Source organism: Hydra viridissima, unplaced genomic scaffold (assembly GCF_058129835.1).
Source record: "Hydra viridissima isolate aposymbiotic clone 2 unplaced genomic scaffold, HvirCarnegie_v1 scaffold_15, whole genome shotgun sequence".
NCBI lineage: Eukaryota > Metazoa > Cnidaria > Hydrozoa > Anthoathecata > Hydridae > Hydra > Hydra viridissima.
Window position 1 is genome coordinate 2,189,468 of NW_028324314.1, and position 17,981 is coordinate 2,207,448.

At 32.1% G+C, this 17,981-nt stretch overlaps 2 protein-coding genes and 1 pseudogene across 2 annotated transcripts; 2 read left to right on the forward strand and 1 right to left on the reverse strand.

Annotated features, from left to right (window-relative positions):
• Window positions 1-1,265: 1,265 nt before the first annotated feature.
• LOC149878139 (interferon-induced very large GTPase 1-like) lies at window positions 1,266-5,738 on the forward strand. Its single transcript, XM_090073127.1, has one exon. The coding sequence runs from the start codon at window positions 1,609-1,611 to the stop codon at window positions 3,715-3,717; it is 2,109 nt and encodes a 702-aa protein (XP_089929253.1). The 5' UTR covers window positions 1,266-1,608; the 3' UTR covers window positions 3,718-5,738.
• LOC149878140 (uncharacterized) lies at window positions 3,936-8,710 on the forward strand. The gene is made up of 2 exons (XM_090073128.1): window positions 3,936-5,535; window positions 6,284-8,710. Exons 1-2 carry the CDS (start codon window positions 4,186-4,188, stop codon window positions 6,299-6,301), a joined length of 1,368 nt encoding a protein of 455 aa, XP_089929254.1. The 5' UTR covers window positions 3,936-4,185; the 3' UTR covers window positions 6,302-8,710.
• A 6,561-nt stretch (window positions 8,711-15,271) lies between these two features.
• On the reverse strand, window positions 15,272-17,461 carry LOC149878141 (interferon-induced very large GTPase 1-like; annotated as a pseudogene).
• Window positions 17,462-17,981: the final 520 nt, after the last annotated feature.

Consider the following 17,981-nt stretch of genomic DNA (forward strand, 5'->3'; position numbering starts at 1 on the left):
TTTTAGCAATCCTGATATGCTTCGCATGACTCAAAAAGGAATACGCGGTGGTATCAGCATGATCTCAAACCGATATGGAACTGCCAATAACAAATACATGCAAGATTATGACCCTTCACAACCATCTAAATTCCTCCAGTATTTAGACGCCAACAATTTATACGGATGGGCCATGAGCAAACCTCTTCCCGTTGGAGGATTCAGATGGATGACTGATGAAGAGCTTAAAAATTGGCGTCATATGCCATGCATTCTCGAAGTCGATTTAGATTACCACGATCACCTTCACAATTTACACAATGATTACCCTTTCGCTCCTGAAAGATTAACCATTGGAAAAGTAGAAAAGCTGGTTCCCAATTTCAACAATAAAGTAAAATACGTCGTCCATCATGAAAACCTAAAACTCTATGAACGAATGGGATTAGTCATCACCAAAATTCATCGAGGCTTCACCTTTAGAGAAGAACCTTGGATGAAACCATACATCAGTTTCAACACCGAAAAAAGAACAGAAACACCCTTCGAATCTGATAAGGAATTTTTCAAACTCATAAACAACTCCGCCTTTGGAAAAACCATGGAAAACATCGAAAATCATGTTGACGTTAGACTTGTCACCACAAAAAAAGAAGCCTTAAAATTATCCAAAAAACCTCAATTCGAAAGCTTCACCATTTTTGATGAAAAATTAATCGCGGTTCACATGAAGAGAAAAAAGGTGGTTTACAACAAACCTGTTTTTTTAGGAATGTGCATCCTAGACATCAGCAAAATTTTAATGTTTGAACACCACTATGACTACATGAAGCCTAAATACGACAATAAAGCCAAGATGCTCATGACCAACACTGACTCGCTCTTTTACGAAATCGAAACGGAAGATTTTTACAAAGACATTGCCGATGATGTACTTGAAAAATTTGACACGAGCGAATTTCCAAAAGACCATCCCGCTATTCAAAACGTTGGATTCAAAGTGGGATTAAATAAAAAGGTTATTGGCAAGTTCAAAGATGAGGCTGCTGGTAAACAAACTAAAGAGTTTGTTGGACTTCGACCCAAGCTATACTCTTACTACATCCCTAAAGAAAATGAAGAACACAAAAAATGCAAAGGGGTCCAAAAGAAAGTCGTTGAAAATCACATCAAACATCAATATTACTACAAATGCTTAATGGATAAGAAAGAAAATCTTGCAACCATGAACGTTATCCGCTCTCATCTTTATGAAAATTACACCGAAGAAATCAACAAAGTCGCACTCAGGGCTAACGACGATAAGAGGATCCTATTGAATGATAGCACTCACAGAACCTTGGCTATTGGACACTACAAGACCCGATTACATGGACGGTAAGAAATTTTTTAAATAAAAAAAAGGTGAGTCAACAGAAAGACATCTTAACAAATATACAAATAACATCATTATTTTTATATCTTGATAAGAACTTAAAAAACCGTCATCTTGCAAAAATAGTCAACCCCCCCGATATATAAGGGTATCAATGCGCTAGAACCCCCCATATATAAGGGTATCAATGCGCTAGAACCCGCATTTTATATCTACTAGCTTCGGATGTATTGTTTGCACTTTATGGAATAGATATGTCCAAAGATAAGCATAACTTTAGTTTTCTAATGGCTTTAGCAGAAAGCAATAACAAAACGACTTTGAAAAAACCTGTAGTTTTAATGACAAAAGAATCAGCTAGTTATGTTAAAAGTAGACGTGTTCTATTTAATGAAGTTTGTCCCAATGTTCGGTATAAAATTATTGATGAAAACTACCATAAACTATTAGAGACTGTGACTGTTGAGATAGAAGAAGCTCTTGAAAACAGTTTACAAAAACTCAGTCTTAACGAAAGGTTTTCCCAATTAGCTCCAGAATATATTTCAAAAAACTCAAAAGCAAGATATATCAGTGAGTCCTTTCTTAAAGAATTAGATCTCATAAAAAAGTCAAGCGAACAGGAGAGAAGGCAAGTTAGAATGAAGTTATTTCCAATACAGTCTGCAATAAAACGATACGCAGAAGCTAGAACTCGGAATCTTGATCAGAAATATAAGCACCGTGATGAAATCCTAGCTGTTAGAAAGGAGCAGTCCGAAATAATCCGAAAAGGTTTTCCTCATCTGATGTCTAATTTCTTGAAGGAGGTATTTAAATGTAATTGCATAGAGACGACAATTAGATATTTTAGTGATGTTAAATATTATATGGATGATTGGTCGTTAACGCATCTACCTGATGTTCGTCATCAATATTCAATTGCCGCAAAGCAGTTAAATTTACTTCAGAGAAAAGAAACCAAAAATTTAAACGACGAAATATCATTTTCAAATGAGCAGCGGAAGCGGCAAAAACGCTGTGATGACCTAAGCATTTATTTGTTGTATATATCTATAGGAGTTGAAACGATTATTCGTGAGATTGGTGGGATATATGAAGCATTATATAGAAATCAGGACAATTTAAACAAAGAACTCAGCAAGTACATGAACATGCTTCCTGAATTAGCTGCTACCTTTCTTTTGAATGGAATTGCACTTGAACTAATAGATGGTGACGGATTATCAGTTCCAGTAACTTGGCTGAAAGAGGTTTTCAAGGTGTTCAAAATATCCTATATGGAATATTATGACCTAAAGCATGAACCAAGAATTTTTGTATTAACAGTGCTCGGAACTCAGAGCTCTGGTAAGTCAACTTTACTGAACACCATGTTTGGAGTACAGTTTCCTGTAAGTGCTGGGCGCTGCACGAAAGGAGCCTACTTACAAATGATTCCAGTATTTTTGGAAGACTACAAGAACGATGTAATTCTTGCTGTTGACACAGAAGGGTTAGGCGCTCCTGAGTACAAAAGTAGCAACTCGCACGATAACGAAATAACAGCGTTCGTTCTTGGGATATCAAATGTTGTAATAGCTAATGTGCGCAAAGAGTTGCCAAACGACATAGAAAACTTTTTAGAAGTACTCATATGTACGCTCATGAGAATGAATATGGTTGATTTTCATCCCAACGTCGTGTTTGTTTTTCAAAACTGTGATCCGTCTGCGAGAGAAAAAAATTTATCTGGTCACAATACCTTCATTAAACATATGAATGCAGTCGTTGTAGCACAAGCTAGTATAATGCAAAAGAGATATCGACACTTTCAAGATATTGTTGACATTTCACTAGAACATGATGTTTTTTATTTCCCACATCTCCTGGAAGGATCTTGCTCAATGGCACCGCCAAATCAATCATATAGCGAAGCTTGTTCAGAACTAAGAGATCATATTATAAACAAAATGGCCTCCAACAGAGGCCATACGGTGTGGAACGGAATTTTAGAAGAAAACTTTGTTTTGAGTCTAAATAACAATGCGGAGATTCAAGTCAAATATGAAATTGAAAACGAAGTTAGCATATGGAGATCAAAAATCGAATGTAGTTTAAACGAATATCTTGAAACTGTTTATAATGAAATTAGAGCATCCTTTAAGTCTCGCTTCGAAGCAAACGCTTGTCGAGAATACTTAGCGATAAAACTGAATGAATTCACTGCTAAATCTATCAAATTAAACAATGCCCAAGCTGAAGCTTTCACAAACTTTATCGATAAAAAAACCGCTAACCAGAAGATTTTTCTAAAATGGAAACAGCGCTATATTAATAGAATGGAACAGAACATTTTCAATATTGTGAGAAATGGCGAGTGATGCATTGAAAAATATTTTAATGATCAACGGAATAGTTTAGAGTTTGAAAATGAATTGATGAAAAGCAAAGCTGATTTACTAAAACATACAAGAAAAGTGGCAGAAGACCTTTTAAAGAAGAGAAAGGACCAAGATGTCGGTAATGTAGAGTTCAGCAAGGAAGAATGTGAAAGTGAATTTTAAATGTTTTGGAATGGTTTTATCGACAATTTTCAAAAGCGGGATAACAAAAAGTTCATTCCCGCTGATGTGAGGGAGGTTTTTAAGCAAGAACTTTATATTAGTTATGGGCATACTGCAAAGTTTGATAGCACTATTAAAAGATTTGGTGATAGACTCGAAAACAAGTTCAAAGTGGAGTGGATTAGTTTACTAGAACATTTCCAGTGGAAGACTTCGTATTTAGATTATTTTAAAATTGTACGTGACAAAGCAATGTCGTTCACTACACCTAACTAAAGAGATTTAATGCTAGAAATCGAGGACATGATTTCATTAGCTATTCATCGTATACAAACTACTTTGCTTTGCTTGAGAAACATAGGAGGCGTTATTCAATTGAAACTCCAACCTTACGCGCAATTTGATTGCAATCTGTTTGTTCAACAGTATTTGAAAAGAGCAGTTGAAATTTTGAAAGATACGTACTCGAGAGCTAAATGCAGTGAAAAGTTCATTTTAACTACCACTTTTATAGCGTTATTTGCATGTTTTGCAGCACAAATTGCTGTTAAAAGATTTATTTTTGCACAAGAAAGTTATTTTGTGCATAATGATTCTATGGAAAAGATTAAAAGAGAGAATGAATCAACCAAAGAGCTTTTCATATCAATATTAAGAAATGAAAAAGATATAACAATAGCTGCTCGTCAAATAAGAGCGCTTCTTTTGACTGCAGCAAAGAAACAAGCTTTAGTTTCAATTAGACGCGTTTTGAAAGTATTGGTTTTAAAGAGGATCACACAAAAGCTACATGTGCATGGATTGGTTCTTCGTGATGTTGTTGAAACTATTTCAAAAAATTCAATTAATGAAGAAGAAATGACTTTCCTTAAAACTTATTTCAACGATCCATTTTTCTCTATTGAAGATAAAATTTCTCAAAAAATTAATGATAACAAAGAAGCAGATATTAGAACTGAATTAAACTTGAAGATAAACGCAATTTTTGAAAAACTAAAAACAAAACGCCTAAATAAGTTTGTACCACATGGCTTCAAATCCTTTAAAGTAAATATTTGCGAGTATTCGTTTATAACAAAATTAGGAATTGGAGAGAAAGACTTTGATGTTGTTGTAGAGCTAGGGTTTGAAAACGAAATGGAGGTTGAAAAAGAACTGATTACAAAAGTAGCCTCATTAATTGAATGTGCAGATAGTAATCAACTCAAACTTTCTCCAGAAGAAGAACGGGAGTTGAAATCGCAACTGATAAATGATATTAAAAACCATTTATTTCAATGTAAAACAAAGTGCCCGTTTTGTAGAGCACCTTGCAATCAAACTCATGCGGATGATAGCAATGATCATTCGAGTAGATGTCATCGCCCTCAAGTCTTCGGTGATTTCACTGAAATAGATAGCTCTGAGTTCGCGATCGGTTTTTGTAATGACTATGTCACTTCTAACTGGAGCTTTAAAAACAATGATACAAAAAATGAATGGGTTCTCTGCAAAGATTACAAATCAGTTGGACCGCGATATTCGAGCTGGGAAATCGATGGAACAGCTAGCGATCACTACTTGTATTGGAAATATATCACATATCACGCTATGCAAATCTTAGAGAAGCTTTATCCTGATGCTATAAAAAAAGATGTAAGTAATTGTGGAGAAGTTACCAAAGTTGAAGCAATTAATGTAATCAACAATTGTTTTTACTTAGATGGAGCAAACGTTCGAATTGTGAACGGCCGTCATATTGTGTAAATCATTTTTAAAGATTTTGTTTTGCGTATATTGCTATCACGTTTACTTTTTAAAATAAAGTGATGAACTTAAAGTTTTCAAAATTCAAACATCATTTTGTGTTGTTTCATTTTTAAAAATATTTATCAGCAATATTATATGGTTGAGGGTTATTGATTTTTATCTGATCAACATTATTATATTACCATTCCTCACTTTCATTTCCCGCTGTTTATCTTTCTCTATTTTTACCTTATTTTTGAGGATTTTTATTATCAATTATTGCTTATATTCAAGATTTTATAAAGTAACAGTCGTATAAATCATTTAACTACCGTTTTATTAAATGATGTGCGCAAAATTTGTTATACAACTCCTAATCAAAATTGTAATTTAATTTAGCAAAAGAAATACTTGATTTCAGCAAATTTAATTAACACAGGTCAACAAAAAAAAACTTTTTTTCTGTTGCATGAGATATTTTAACTGATTTTTATGTATTTTTAAACGCTGAATCCAAATATAAGGTCCGTTTTTGTTGGTAAGCTCTAGTTTTTTTGCAATAACCAATTTATTTATCTTTTAAAAACTTTGTTTTTCATATGTATTTTTATTCAATAGGTATAAAAAAAAGTAATCATATCATTGTTTTTATTAGATCAAATATATAATATGATGGCTTCTTCAAATCGACATAAGTGCAAGCATAGTCTTAACTAATTCTGTTATATCTGTGGTTGCTATACACTTGTTCGACAAAGACGAAACATTACTAATTTTGTAAAACTAGCATATAAATTATATTTTGATATTAAACTTGGCGAGCAAGAAAAAAAGTGGGCTGCACATACTGTGTGCCATATTTGTGAAGAAAGTCTTCGAGATTGGACAAAAGGAAAAAGAAAGAATTTACCTTTTGGAGTTCCCATGGTTTGGAGGGAACCACAAAACCACATTGACAACTGCTATTTTTGTCTTGTTAATACTACTGGTGTTGGCAAAATAAAGAGGCAAAAAATAACTTATCCCAACATTCCTTCTGCTATTAGACCAATTCAACATTCTAAAGAGATTCCATTTCCAATTTTTAAAGGTTTATTTTTGTCAGAAGACGAGGAGAGTATGTCTGCTACAGAAACAGTAGAAGTTTTACCAGATTCGGAAGACTTCTCATCTAATGCTAAACAATTCAGTTTGCCTCAGTGTTTCAGTCAGATAGAACTGAATGACTAAGTTCGTGATTTAGGACTTTCTAAGCAAGATGCAGAAGTATTAGCATCACGTTTAAAGGAAAAAAACCTAGTTGATAGTTTTGCAAAAGTTTCTTACTTTAGAACAAGAGATGAAAACTTTGTTAACTTTTTTTCAGAAGTCAATATATTTGTTTACTATCATGATATATCAGGTCTCCTATTACAGTTAGTCTCCTGTTACAGTTTTTGATATATTATATATTTGTATATAATCCAATAGAATGGAGACTTTTTATCGATAGCTCAAAGCGAAACCTCAAATGCGTCCTATTGCACAATGGAAATATTTTTGGTTCTGTACCAATTGGTCATTCTGTTCATTTGCGAGAAACTTACGATGACATTAAAATGGTGCTTTACTTGATTAAATATCGCGAATATAACTGGATTATTTGTGTAGATCTAAAGATGGTTAACTTTCTACTTGGTCAGCAGAAGGGTTTTACAAAGTTTCCATGTTATCTCTGTATGTGGGATAGTCGAGCAAGAAATCAACACTGGATACAAAAAGAATGGCCCATTCGCAAGACTCTCGCAGTGGGCATGCAAAATATTGTGAATGAACCCATTGTTAGTCGAAATAAAATAGTTTTTCCACCACTCCATCTTAAACTTGGATTCATGAAACAATTTGTTAAAGCACTGAAAGCTGATAGTGATTGCTTTCAGTATATAGTTACATCATTACCAGGTATGTCAATTGAGAAAAAAAAAGCAGGAGTTTTTAATGGGCCACAAATTCGCTATCTTATAAAAGATAGAGAATTCATTAAAACAATGAATATCAAAGAGAAAACAGCTTGGTTGTCGTTTGTGGTTGTTGTAGAAAAACTTCTTGGTAAAAAAGCAGAAAACTATGCGGATTTAGTTGATGAAATGTTGAAAGCCTCTTGTGATCTTGGATGCAAAATGAGTATAAAACTTCATTATATAAATAGTCATCTTGACCAGTTTCCTGAAAATCTTGGAGTTGTGAGTGAAGAGCAAGGAGAGCGATTCCATCAAGATCTTAAGACAATCGAAGATCGTTACCAAGGACGATGGGACATACATATGATGGCAGACTACTGTTGGGGCATCAAGCGAGAAGACTCAGGAAAAGTTTATAAAAGAAAGAGCAACAAGCAAAAGTTTCTTCCTGATTAAATAGTTTTAATTAAACAATGTAATCTGCAATCTTTTTTAAAACTAAAGTAAAACATGATTTTGTTATTAATCAATAAAAAGTTGATAGGTTTGCTAGGACTTTATTTATAGGACGATATTTATAAAATGTTTATTTTAAACAGTTCACTTTTTTTTCATCTGCTTTCTGCTTTTGTTTTAGTTCGGTAAACAACTTTTATGGTAAAAAATATATCATAGCACTTCCAAATGAGTTTCAAATCTGTATTTTAGAATTATTTGTAATGTTTTGCAAAATAAAAAAATGTTTACTGCAAAAAATCTGTAGCTTTCCATAAAAATCTGATGCCAGATTTGAATTCAGCGTATCAAAGTTATGTAAGAACAAATGTCAAATTTAATGCAATAAATTTTTTGTACACCTGTGTAGTCAAAAACATACCAATACCATCGGAAAAAGAATACAAACTAAAGCTAATCGAGAAAACTGAATCATTTTTGAAGAAGATGAGTTGGAAGGCGTTATTTTTCATTAACAGCAAACTAACTTCTAAAGGCGATCATACTTATGTGAACTATGGAATAAATTCGATAAAATGTCCACCGCAAATAAAAGAAATGGCTTCTTTCGAAAAGGACGTATTACATTTAATTAGAACAATAAAATTTAGAAAAGTCAATAACACGTTTTAAAATAAAATGAAAAAGGACATAAAAACCATACAAATGTCTAATTAATTGCTTATAAAGGCTGACAAAACCTCAAATATGTACAAGTTATCTAAAGAAGAATATAACCACCTTTTAACAAATGTTATCACCACCACCTACAAAAAAGGTGACATAAAACTAAAAGACAAAATAAATAAAGAAGGGAATAATATTTTGCGTAACCACGATGTTTTTAATAAAATCAAAATAAACGGTTCTTCTGGATGTTTTATTACATTGAAAGACCACAAAGAAAACTTTATCAACAACCCTACTGTTCGACTCTTAAATCCAGCAAAAAACGATTTAGGAAGAATAACCAAAATTATTTTATCTCAAATCAGCAATGAACTCAAAAGTAAGCTTCTTGTAAACCAATGGCAAAGCACCTTAAATGTCACCGACTGGTTTAAAAAAATTAAAAACAAACATCTCTACAAATTTCTAATTTTTGACATTAATGATTTTTATCCTTCAATAAGTGAAAAAACTCTCAACGCTGCAATCAACTTTGCCAAACAGCACCTTTTAATAAACTCGGAACAAAAAGCAATAATTGAACATGCAAGAAAATCTTTACTTTTTAACAACAATGAAACGTGGATTAAGAAAAATGGGGGGCAGTTCGATGTTACAATGGGGGCTTACGATGGTAGCAATATTTAAAAACAAAAACGGCCAGCAGATGGAAAAAATCATAAAGCATTTTGTGAAAATATTTAAAAGTAATAATTTTCTTATTTCCATTAAATGCAATATGAAAATCGTAAATTATCTCGATGTGACACTTGATCTTAATAATAATTCTTTTCGACCTTACTCGAAATGTGATAACGAACTGAGTTACGTCAACTGTGATTCCAACCATCCACCAAGTGTTATAATTCCAACCATCCACAAAGTGTTATAGACAACCTCGCACTGTTCAATTAAGATTATCTTCAACTTCATCAAACGAACTTATTTTTAAAAATCCCACTCCACCTTACGAAGAGGCTTTAAATAAAGCAGGCTATAAATGTAATCTTAGTTATCAACATCAAGTTGCCTCGACTAAAAATACAAAACGCAAGCGAAACATTATAACGTTTAACCCTCCATTCATTCAAAACGTGGAAACAAAAATAGGAAACCGTTTACTTGCATTGGTTGACCTTCACTTCGCGGTAAATCATAGATTGCACAAAATTTTTAATAGAAAATTGATCAAGGTAAGTTATAGCTGTATGCCAAACGTAAAATCCATTATTAATTCACATAATCACAAAATTTTACAAGACCAAAGAAGCATACCAAAAAACACCTGCAACTGTACATACAAAGAAAAAGCCATCACACCTATAATAAAGTGGAGAATTGTAAAGCGATGCAAACCTTCCAACCCTGAAACCAAGACCTGTAACCTTTGCCTTCACAAGAAGTTTGAAATTTTATCGCAAAAAGAAAACAACCTACTCAACAAAAGAAGCGAAATATCATCTAAATGTGGACATGTTAACAAGTTCCTTCTAAACTCTTTTGATACTGCAGACTAAATGATTGCGTCTTTTTGCTAATTACATCAGAATTCGTTCTACCGTAAATTTGATTCGTTTTTTAAAAAGTTTTTTACGTTTTTAATTTGTAATTAATAGCTGGTGATTGCCGTAAGGCACGAAACTTTAAATACTATTAAAATATTGTTTTTCTCCATTTAAATAACATATATATATATATATATATATATATATCAGGGTGGTTCAAAAAAAAACGTTTGAAATGTTAACGTTAAAACCTTTTAAGTGGTGACAAACACTATAATAAAACTGTACAGAAATTTTTAGCCATTTTGAGAAATATTTAGAGGTTGCTCAAGACTTTTGAAGTTTGCAGCCTTTTAAGTACTCATAATTGATTTTTAATTTCAATTTAAAGTACATCATTAACTTGGAACATTTTATTTCATAAGTTTTATAAAAAATTTTAACTAAAAGTTAACATATTATATAATACAGCTGTTAATAATATAATGTAATAACAAGTAAATGCATTGCAGAATGTACTTAGAATCAGTTCAGTAATCTTTGAACAATGAACTTTGAACAGTCCTTATTTTGAATTCATTTGAATAAGCAATGATTTCTTAGCTGATTTGAATTCTTTGTGTGTGTTGCTGAACAAAATTCAGTAAGTATTGTCTCTGTTCTTCATTTAGTCAATATTTCATTTTATTGGCTTATTAATGCAGCACCAAGTTCAGCACAATCATTCGTGATTCGTAATCTTTTAATTCTGATAAGGCCTTTTTGCATGTTTCGAGAGCATTCCAGATACATGGATCAGTGGAAAGCAATGATGTAAAATAAATCCCCATTTGTTCAAAAACAACCAACGACTTTGATGTTACAAAATCTTCAATTGACTTCAAATGGATATCAGCAACATTTCCATATTGTTTTGGTTTTTTACATTTGATTTAGTGTTTAATTTGGAAATCATTTTTTGTTTTGTTTCCGATGAAACATGATTTGAAAAAAATGACAATCCAATAAGTTCTTCGTTTAAATACCACGAATGTCTTTGTACCGCAGCTGCTGCAGTCTAACTTATTTTTTCATCAAAAGATTTGTATGTCTCAAGTTTATTTAACAATGATATGTCATTCATTGCAGCATCCTTAGAAAATGTGCATGGCAACCATGAAGACAAATACAGGAGAGATGCAAACAAGTTAAATGACAATATTGTTTTCTCTTCTTTTAATATCAATTTAAACTGTTCTCTAAGCATGTATATTTTGATACAATAGATGACTTTTGACAGCAAACGAGCATGATGAAAGACACCAGGCGTATTAAATCATTTTCCTCTCGGAGGAATTTCACCAAGAAACAATACTGTCTATTCTAAAAACTTACTGTAGTCATTCCTTGGTTGTTTACCAGCTGTTTGTAAACACTTTGTTGCAAATGTAATTGTTTCATCTTTTAAATGTTTCAAAAAATCTTCTGTTAAAACATTATAACTGAGGGATTGATTATCTTCTTGGTTGATAAATTTCCAATGTTCTTTAAATTTTTTAAAAATCAAAACATCTGGACCACTGGTTAGCCCAAAGCAGCTTTTGAAAACATCAGACACTATGGCTTCATGTATGTGATGACGGCAGTCCAAATATAACTGTTCTTTTTGCAAAAACTTTTCTATTAATGTACAAGCTCCTGCATGAATTCCTGTGTTACTAGAGGTTATATCAAAACACATTCCAATAACCTTTTTCTTTATTCCCCATTCTGAAAGACTTGCTACAGTAGCCTCAGCCATGGCTTCTCCAGTTCCTTTAGATATTTTTGGAACGCTAAGTAACTTTTCAGTGTTTTCATTTACCACTAATATGGCCAATCGATCAACTTTTTCATGAACAACATTAGTGATGTCTGGCAGCAATTTGCCATGCCAGTGCACAACAAGGTGTTTGTCAATATTGAACTCTTGCTTATCCTTTTCTCCTAATTTCTTTTTTAGCTCACTGAATTGTGCTAACAGATAATGTTAAATCATTAATCTCATGTCTCAAACTTGTAGCTGTAGCTGCAATAATAAAAAAAGCTTCTCTGTTAGACATCTTGATTTTGTCTAATGCTGATCTAAGTTTAGGTGTCATTAATTTAGCTATGTTTGCTTTCTTCGGTCTGTGTGTTACATTTTCAGAATTATAAGTGCTAATTTAAATGCCTTTAAACTCAGGATATTCTTCTTCACTAGCATCATCCTCAAAACCATTTTCCCTGCTTTCATCTGGTTTCTTTAAACTTTGAACAGATTTTGTTGAAGTTTCCTTTCTTGTTTCCTACTTCATTTTCCTCTCCTTTTCTTTGGCTCCTTGCTCTACAATTTTTTTTCTTTTCTTGTCAACTTTTGATCTACTGACAACATACAACCTTGTCTTTTAGTTCTCTGTGGTAATAAAAACTGTTTATCTTCCTCTATTGTCACTATTTGCATGGCATTCGGATTAGCAATATCAAACAAACTGTCTAATTCCTTCAAAAAATCACATTGCTTTTGTTTCTGAGTTTTACTTTTGCGATACTTGTTCTTTTTTAACTTCTGATATTTGTCTACACACTTTTCAATTTTAGTTTCTACATGCTGCTTAGTTTTGGTCGGAATTTTTGCTTTTGACCAAAAAACCATCTTCTTTTGCTACATAAATAGCACCTCTATGTATTGTATCTTTATTTTGCCTGTGATGATAAACAAATCTTGATAAAGTTTGTTTTGTTGAAGGAAGTTTACTTCCTAATACTACAATACTGCTCAAAAATTTAGCAAACATTAGATTTATGTTTTATTTTTCTACTATTAATACTATTTTTTTCTACTAAAAAAAATCAATTAGCTCTGAAAGAAAACAGCGTATTGTAGGAGTGCATCTTGGTGGTTTCAACAGTTCTGAAATAGCTCGAAATCTTAAGTCTGTATCTCGTCATGTGTACTTAGAACAATTCAGAAATTTGAAAAAATTGGTACTACTGCAGACAAAAACCGATCTGGATGACCAAGAATAACAAGTCTCACCGATGATAATAGTATCTATAGAAATGCAAGAAAAAACCCTAAATACTCCTCCAAAGAGATTGCACAAGAAGAGAACTTGGGTATAAAAAATTATATTTCAAGACAAACTGTAAATAAAAGATTGATTGATCGAAAACTTTGTTGCTACGTTGCTAGAAAACCAATGCTTAAACCAATTGATCAGCGGAGGTTCGGTAGGTATATGGGGTTGCATCACTTATGACGGCCTAGGTCTCTGCTACTTATACGATGGTCGTATGGATCAACATAAATATATCGAAACGCTTGAAAATCATTTAATCCCGACTAGAGACATCTTTTTTAGCAATGACTCGGAGTGGCAAATTCAACTAGACAACGTTCCCTGTCACAAGGCGAAAAAGGTGACTATTTGGTTTTAAGAAAACAACATTAAGGTACTTCAGTGGCCAGCTAGATCACCTGACCTTAATCTAATCAAAAATGTATGGACTGTACTGGACTGCAAACTCACTAAAGCTACAGTAACATCAGCTGAATATCTTTGGTAAAGTTTTAAAGAGTAGTTCGACAGCTTATTAATTGATTATTGCCAAAAACGTTTTGATTCGATTAAAAGAAGATGTGAGCTATGCATAAAGAACAAAGGTGGACATATCCCTTATTGATCTTGCTATTAAAGCAAACTTAAATCCAGGTGTGCTAAACTTATGAGCAGCTTTTTTTTAACTTTTTTGTACATACAAATTTTGGTTTTAGATATTTAGTGATAAACTCTTGTTTTTTTTTATTTCTTTTGCTCTTTATGTAATTAAAAAAGTCAAATAAATATGTTTCGTTTTTTAAAAAACCTTGAATTTCTCGTTTTTTACATTTATTTCATTTTTAAAGAAAAAAACCCAACTTAAATCTAATGTGTGCTAAATTTTTGACCAGTATTGTTTATCTGAAGTAGGACCAATCAACCACATAGTGGATTCACTTAGAGTATGTTTTTTCATTTCAACATTTATTTTATTTGTCATTTTCTAAAAAATAATAAAGTATTAAAGTGTAATTCATTGGGCTGTTTAACATAACAATTAAGAAATAGACAATTAAAAGTTTTTTTCTAATTTATTTACTGAATTACAAATCCTTCAGAAAGTCTGAATTATATTAACAGAATGTACTATAACACTTGTATCTGTTATATTAATTGTTTTAGAAGTTTAAAAAAATACTTTTTAAATTAAAGCAGACCATGTAACAACAAAAATTTAATTAGCATTTCATTTATGGCGCAAATAATAAAAAAGTTTTGCATAATCATTTATAAATAATACTCATTAAATTTCTATAGTGCTTGAGCAACCTTTAAACATTAGCTAAATAGAGAGATTATTGCCAGTTTTGTTTATTTTTGATGATTGTAACCATATAAATAGTTTTAATATGAACATTTGAACAAAAAAATATTTTTAGCATAATGCGTGAACCACGCTAATATTCAGTACTGTGAATAAGTTTTAGCCCACCATTAGTTTATAATTACTTTTGATTTTATCATAAAAATATGAAGGACTTAAGAAGTAAAAAAAAATCAGGTTTATAAACACATATACTACAAACAAAAATATCTAGAAATAAATTAATTAATTATGATACAAAAAGAAAAAAACAATTAATACTTCGTATATCCGTCTTTTACAATGATCACAGAAGCGAATCTCTTGGGTATTGATTCATATAAGTTTTTTAATATTCGAAAACTTTCTTCGACATTTTTGGGGCTATATTTAGCAATTGCCAAATCCTGTTATCATACTGTTAAAATTTGCGGGTTGCCCAAAACTATTAAAAAGTTCTTGCTTGAATACCTTTCTCACATTAACAGGAACAAACCTTTAACTTTGCTGTTTTAGCAATTGGTTAATGACATCATTCCAAAACATTTTGAATTCACTTTTGCATTCTTCCTCGTTAAACTCCATATTACTTACATCTTTGCCGTCTTTTTTCTTCAAAAAATTTTGCGCCTATTTTCGTGTGTAATCTTGCAAAGAACATTTTTCAATACATCCTTAGCAAGGTCTAATGTTTTTGAAAAGAACTTGCTCCATTCTATTAATATAGCGCTGCTTCCATTTTTGAAATATGGTCTGGTTTACTTCTTTATTATCAATAAATATTTTAAACGCTTCTACTTGTGCTCTGTTTAACAATATAGACTTAGAATGGAAATCGTTTATTTTTAACGATAAGAATGCTTGATAAGGCCTTGCTTCAAAGTTAGATAAAAAGAAGGATTTGATTTCATTGAAACAATTTCAAGTTGTTTGGTTAAACTGCATTTAATTTTTGACCTCCATATACAAATTTCGTTTTCAATTTTATATTCCACTTGAATCTCCGCGTTGTTAATTAGACTGAAAACAAAGTTTTTTCTAAGATTCCGTCCCACACCGTTTCTATTTTTTTACAAAATTCTTCTACACTTAGACTTCCTGACTTACTAAAGAGCCATTTAGTTAAAATTTGCTCTCTCTCTATTCAAAACAAGCTTTGCTAAAAAACTCACTTGCCAGTGGTATTGAGCCAGATCCTTCCCTGGAGTTGTGGAAAATAAAGAATATCATGTTCTAGTGAAGTGTCAATGATATCTTGAAATTGTCAATATCTTTTCTCCATTATACTCTCTACTCGCTTGTGCTACAACAATCTCATCCATGAACATAATTAACCTATTGCGACCAGATATGTTTTTTTCTTTCGCCGACGGATCACAGTTTTGATGAACAAACACGACGTTCGGATGAAAATCAACCATTTTCATTCTCATGAGCGCGCATATACTTACTTCTAAAAAGTTTTCTATGTCGTTTGGCAACTCTCCGCGCACATTAACTATTGCAACGTCTGATATCCAGAGAACGAACGTTGCTATTTTGTAATGGTGAAAGTTGTTATTTTTACACTCTGAAGCGCCTAACCCTTCTGTGTCAACAATAAAGATTACATTATTCCTGGTGTCTTTAAATGATATAGGAATCAATTGTAAGTAGGATCCTATCGTGCTGCGCCCAACACTTACAAGAAACTATATTGAAACATAATGTAAAGTAAAGTTGATTAACAAGAGCTTTGAGTTCCAAGCACTGTTACTACAAAGATTCTTGGTTCATGCTTTAGCTCATAATATTTCATATAGGATTTATTGAACACATTAAATACCGCTTTCAGCCAAGTTATTGGAACTGTTAATCCGTCACCATCTATTATTTCCAGTGCTATTCCATTCAATAGTAAGGAAGCTGCTAACTCAGGAAGCTTGTTCATGCATATGCTAAGCTCTATGATTAAATTTTTATGGTTTCCATGTAATGCTTCATGTATCCCACCAGTCTCACAAATAATGTTTTCAACCCCAATAGATATGTCCAATAAAAAAGCGCTTCGGTTATCGCAGCAAACTTTAAGATCTAGTGGTTCATTTAAAAATGTTAATTCGTCGTTTGCAGTTTTGGTTTCCTTATTTTTTGGCAAATTTAACTTCTTTGTAGCAATCAAGTAATGATGGCGAACATTAGATGGGTAAAAGATCAATTATCTAGGTAAATTTTAATATCATTCAAATATCTAATCATTTCCTTTATGAAAAAATTGTAATTTATTTCCTTTAAGAACTTAGATATCTGATAAGGAAGACAAATTTGGATTATTTCGAACTGCTCTTTTCTAAGAGCTGAGATTTTATCGCGGTACTTATATTTCTGATCAAGATTCTGAGTTCTAGTTCCCTTTTTTTGTGCTTTAGGGATTCGTTTTCTTGTTAACTGTATTGGAAATAAGTTCTTTTTAATATGCTCTCTTCTGTACGCATGACTTTTTCATGAGATCTAATTGTTTTAGAAAAGACTCACTAACAGAACTTTTTGAAATATATTTTGGTTTCAGTTTAGAAAATCTATTGTTTAGGCTGAGTTTTTGTAAAGTGTTTTCAAGAATTTCTTCTGTTTTAAATCTCCTTGCATAATACTATATGGCAGTTTTCATTAGTTATCTTTTATCTTACATTGGGACAGACTTTTTTAAACAGAGCACGATTACTTTTAATATAACTTACTGATTCTTTTTTCCATCATAATTACCAGTTTTTTAATTGATGATTGGTCATTGCTTTCACCTAAAGTTTTTAGAATATCTAAATGTGGCTCACCTTTAAACATATCTATACCACATTGTGCAAATAATGCATTCGAAGCAGAAGCAAGTGATACTACCAATGGAGTGTGGTGAAGGTCACCTCCAATTAAGTGTTACAAAGAAAATGGTTTGGAAAACTCTTTTTTGTTATGTGTGATAACTTATGATACCATGATTCTTCAACGATACCCTGTAATATTTTTCTGCTCATTTTACTTGAAAGAGCGTTTGTACTGTAACAACCACAACTCCCTAATTTTGAATTTACATTGAAATTTAATAAATCGTTCCGGTGTTTTGATTTGGACAAGCTACCAATAGCCTGTGGTTCAATATGCATCATCAAACATACGCAAAGAGGAGAGATTTTAACACTTTCCTCGATTATCTTAATGCTTTCTTGTCTTGGTACTAACATACTTTTTATAAACAAGTTTATGTAAAGCTCTTGATCAGAAGGAAACAACACGGGGACAGAAAGATGACAAAGGCGAGCTTTTGGTAAAGCTTGCTTTTTAACGAGAAGTTAGCTTTAAGAGTCAC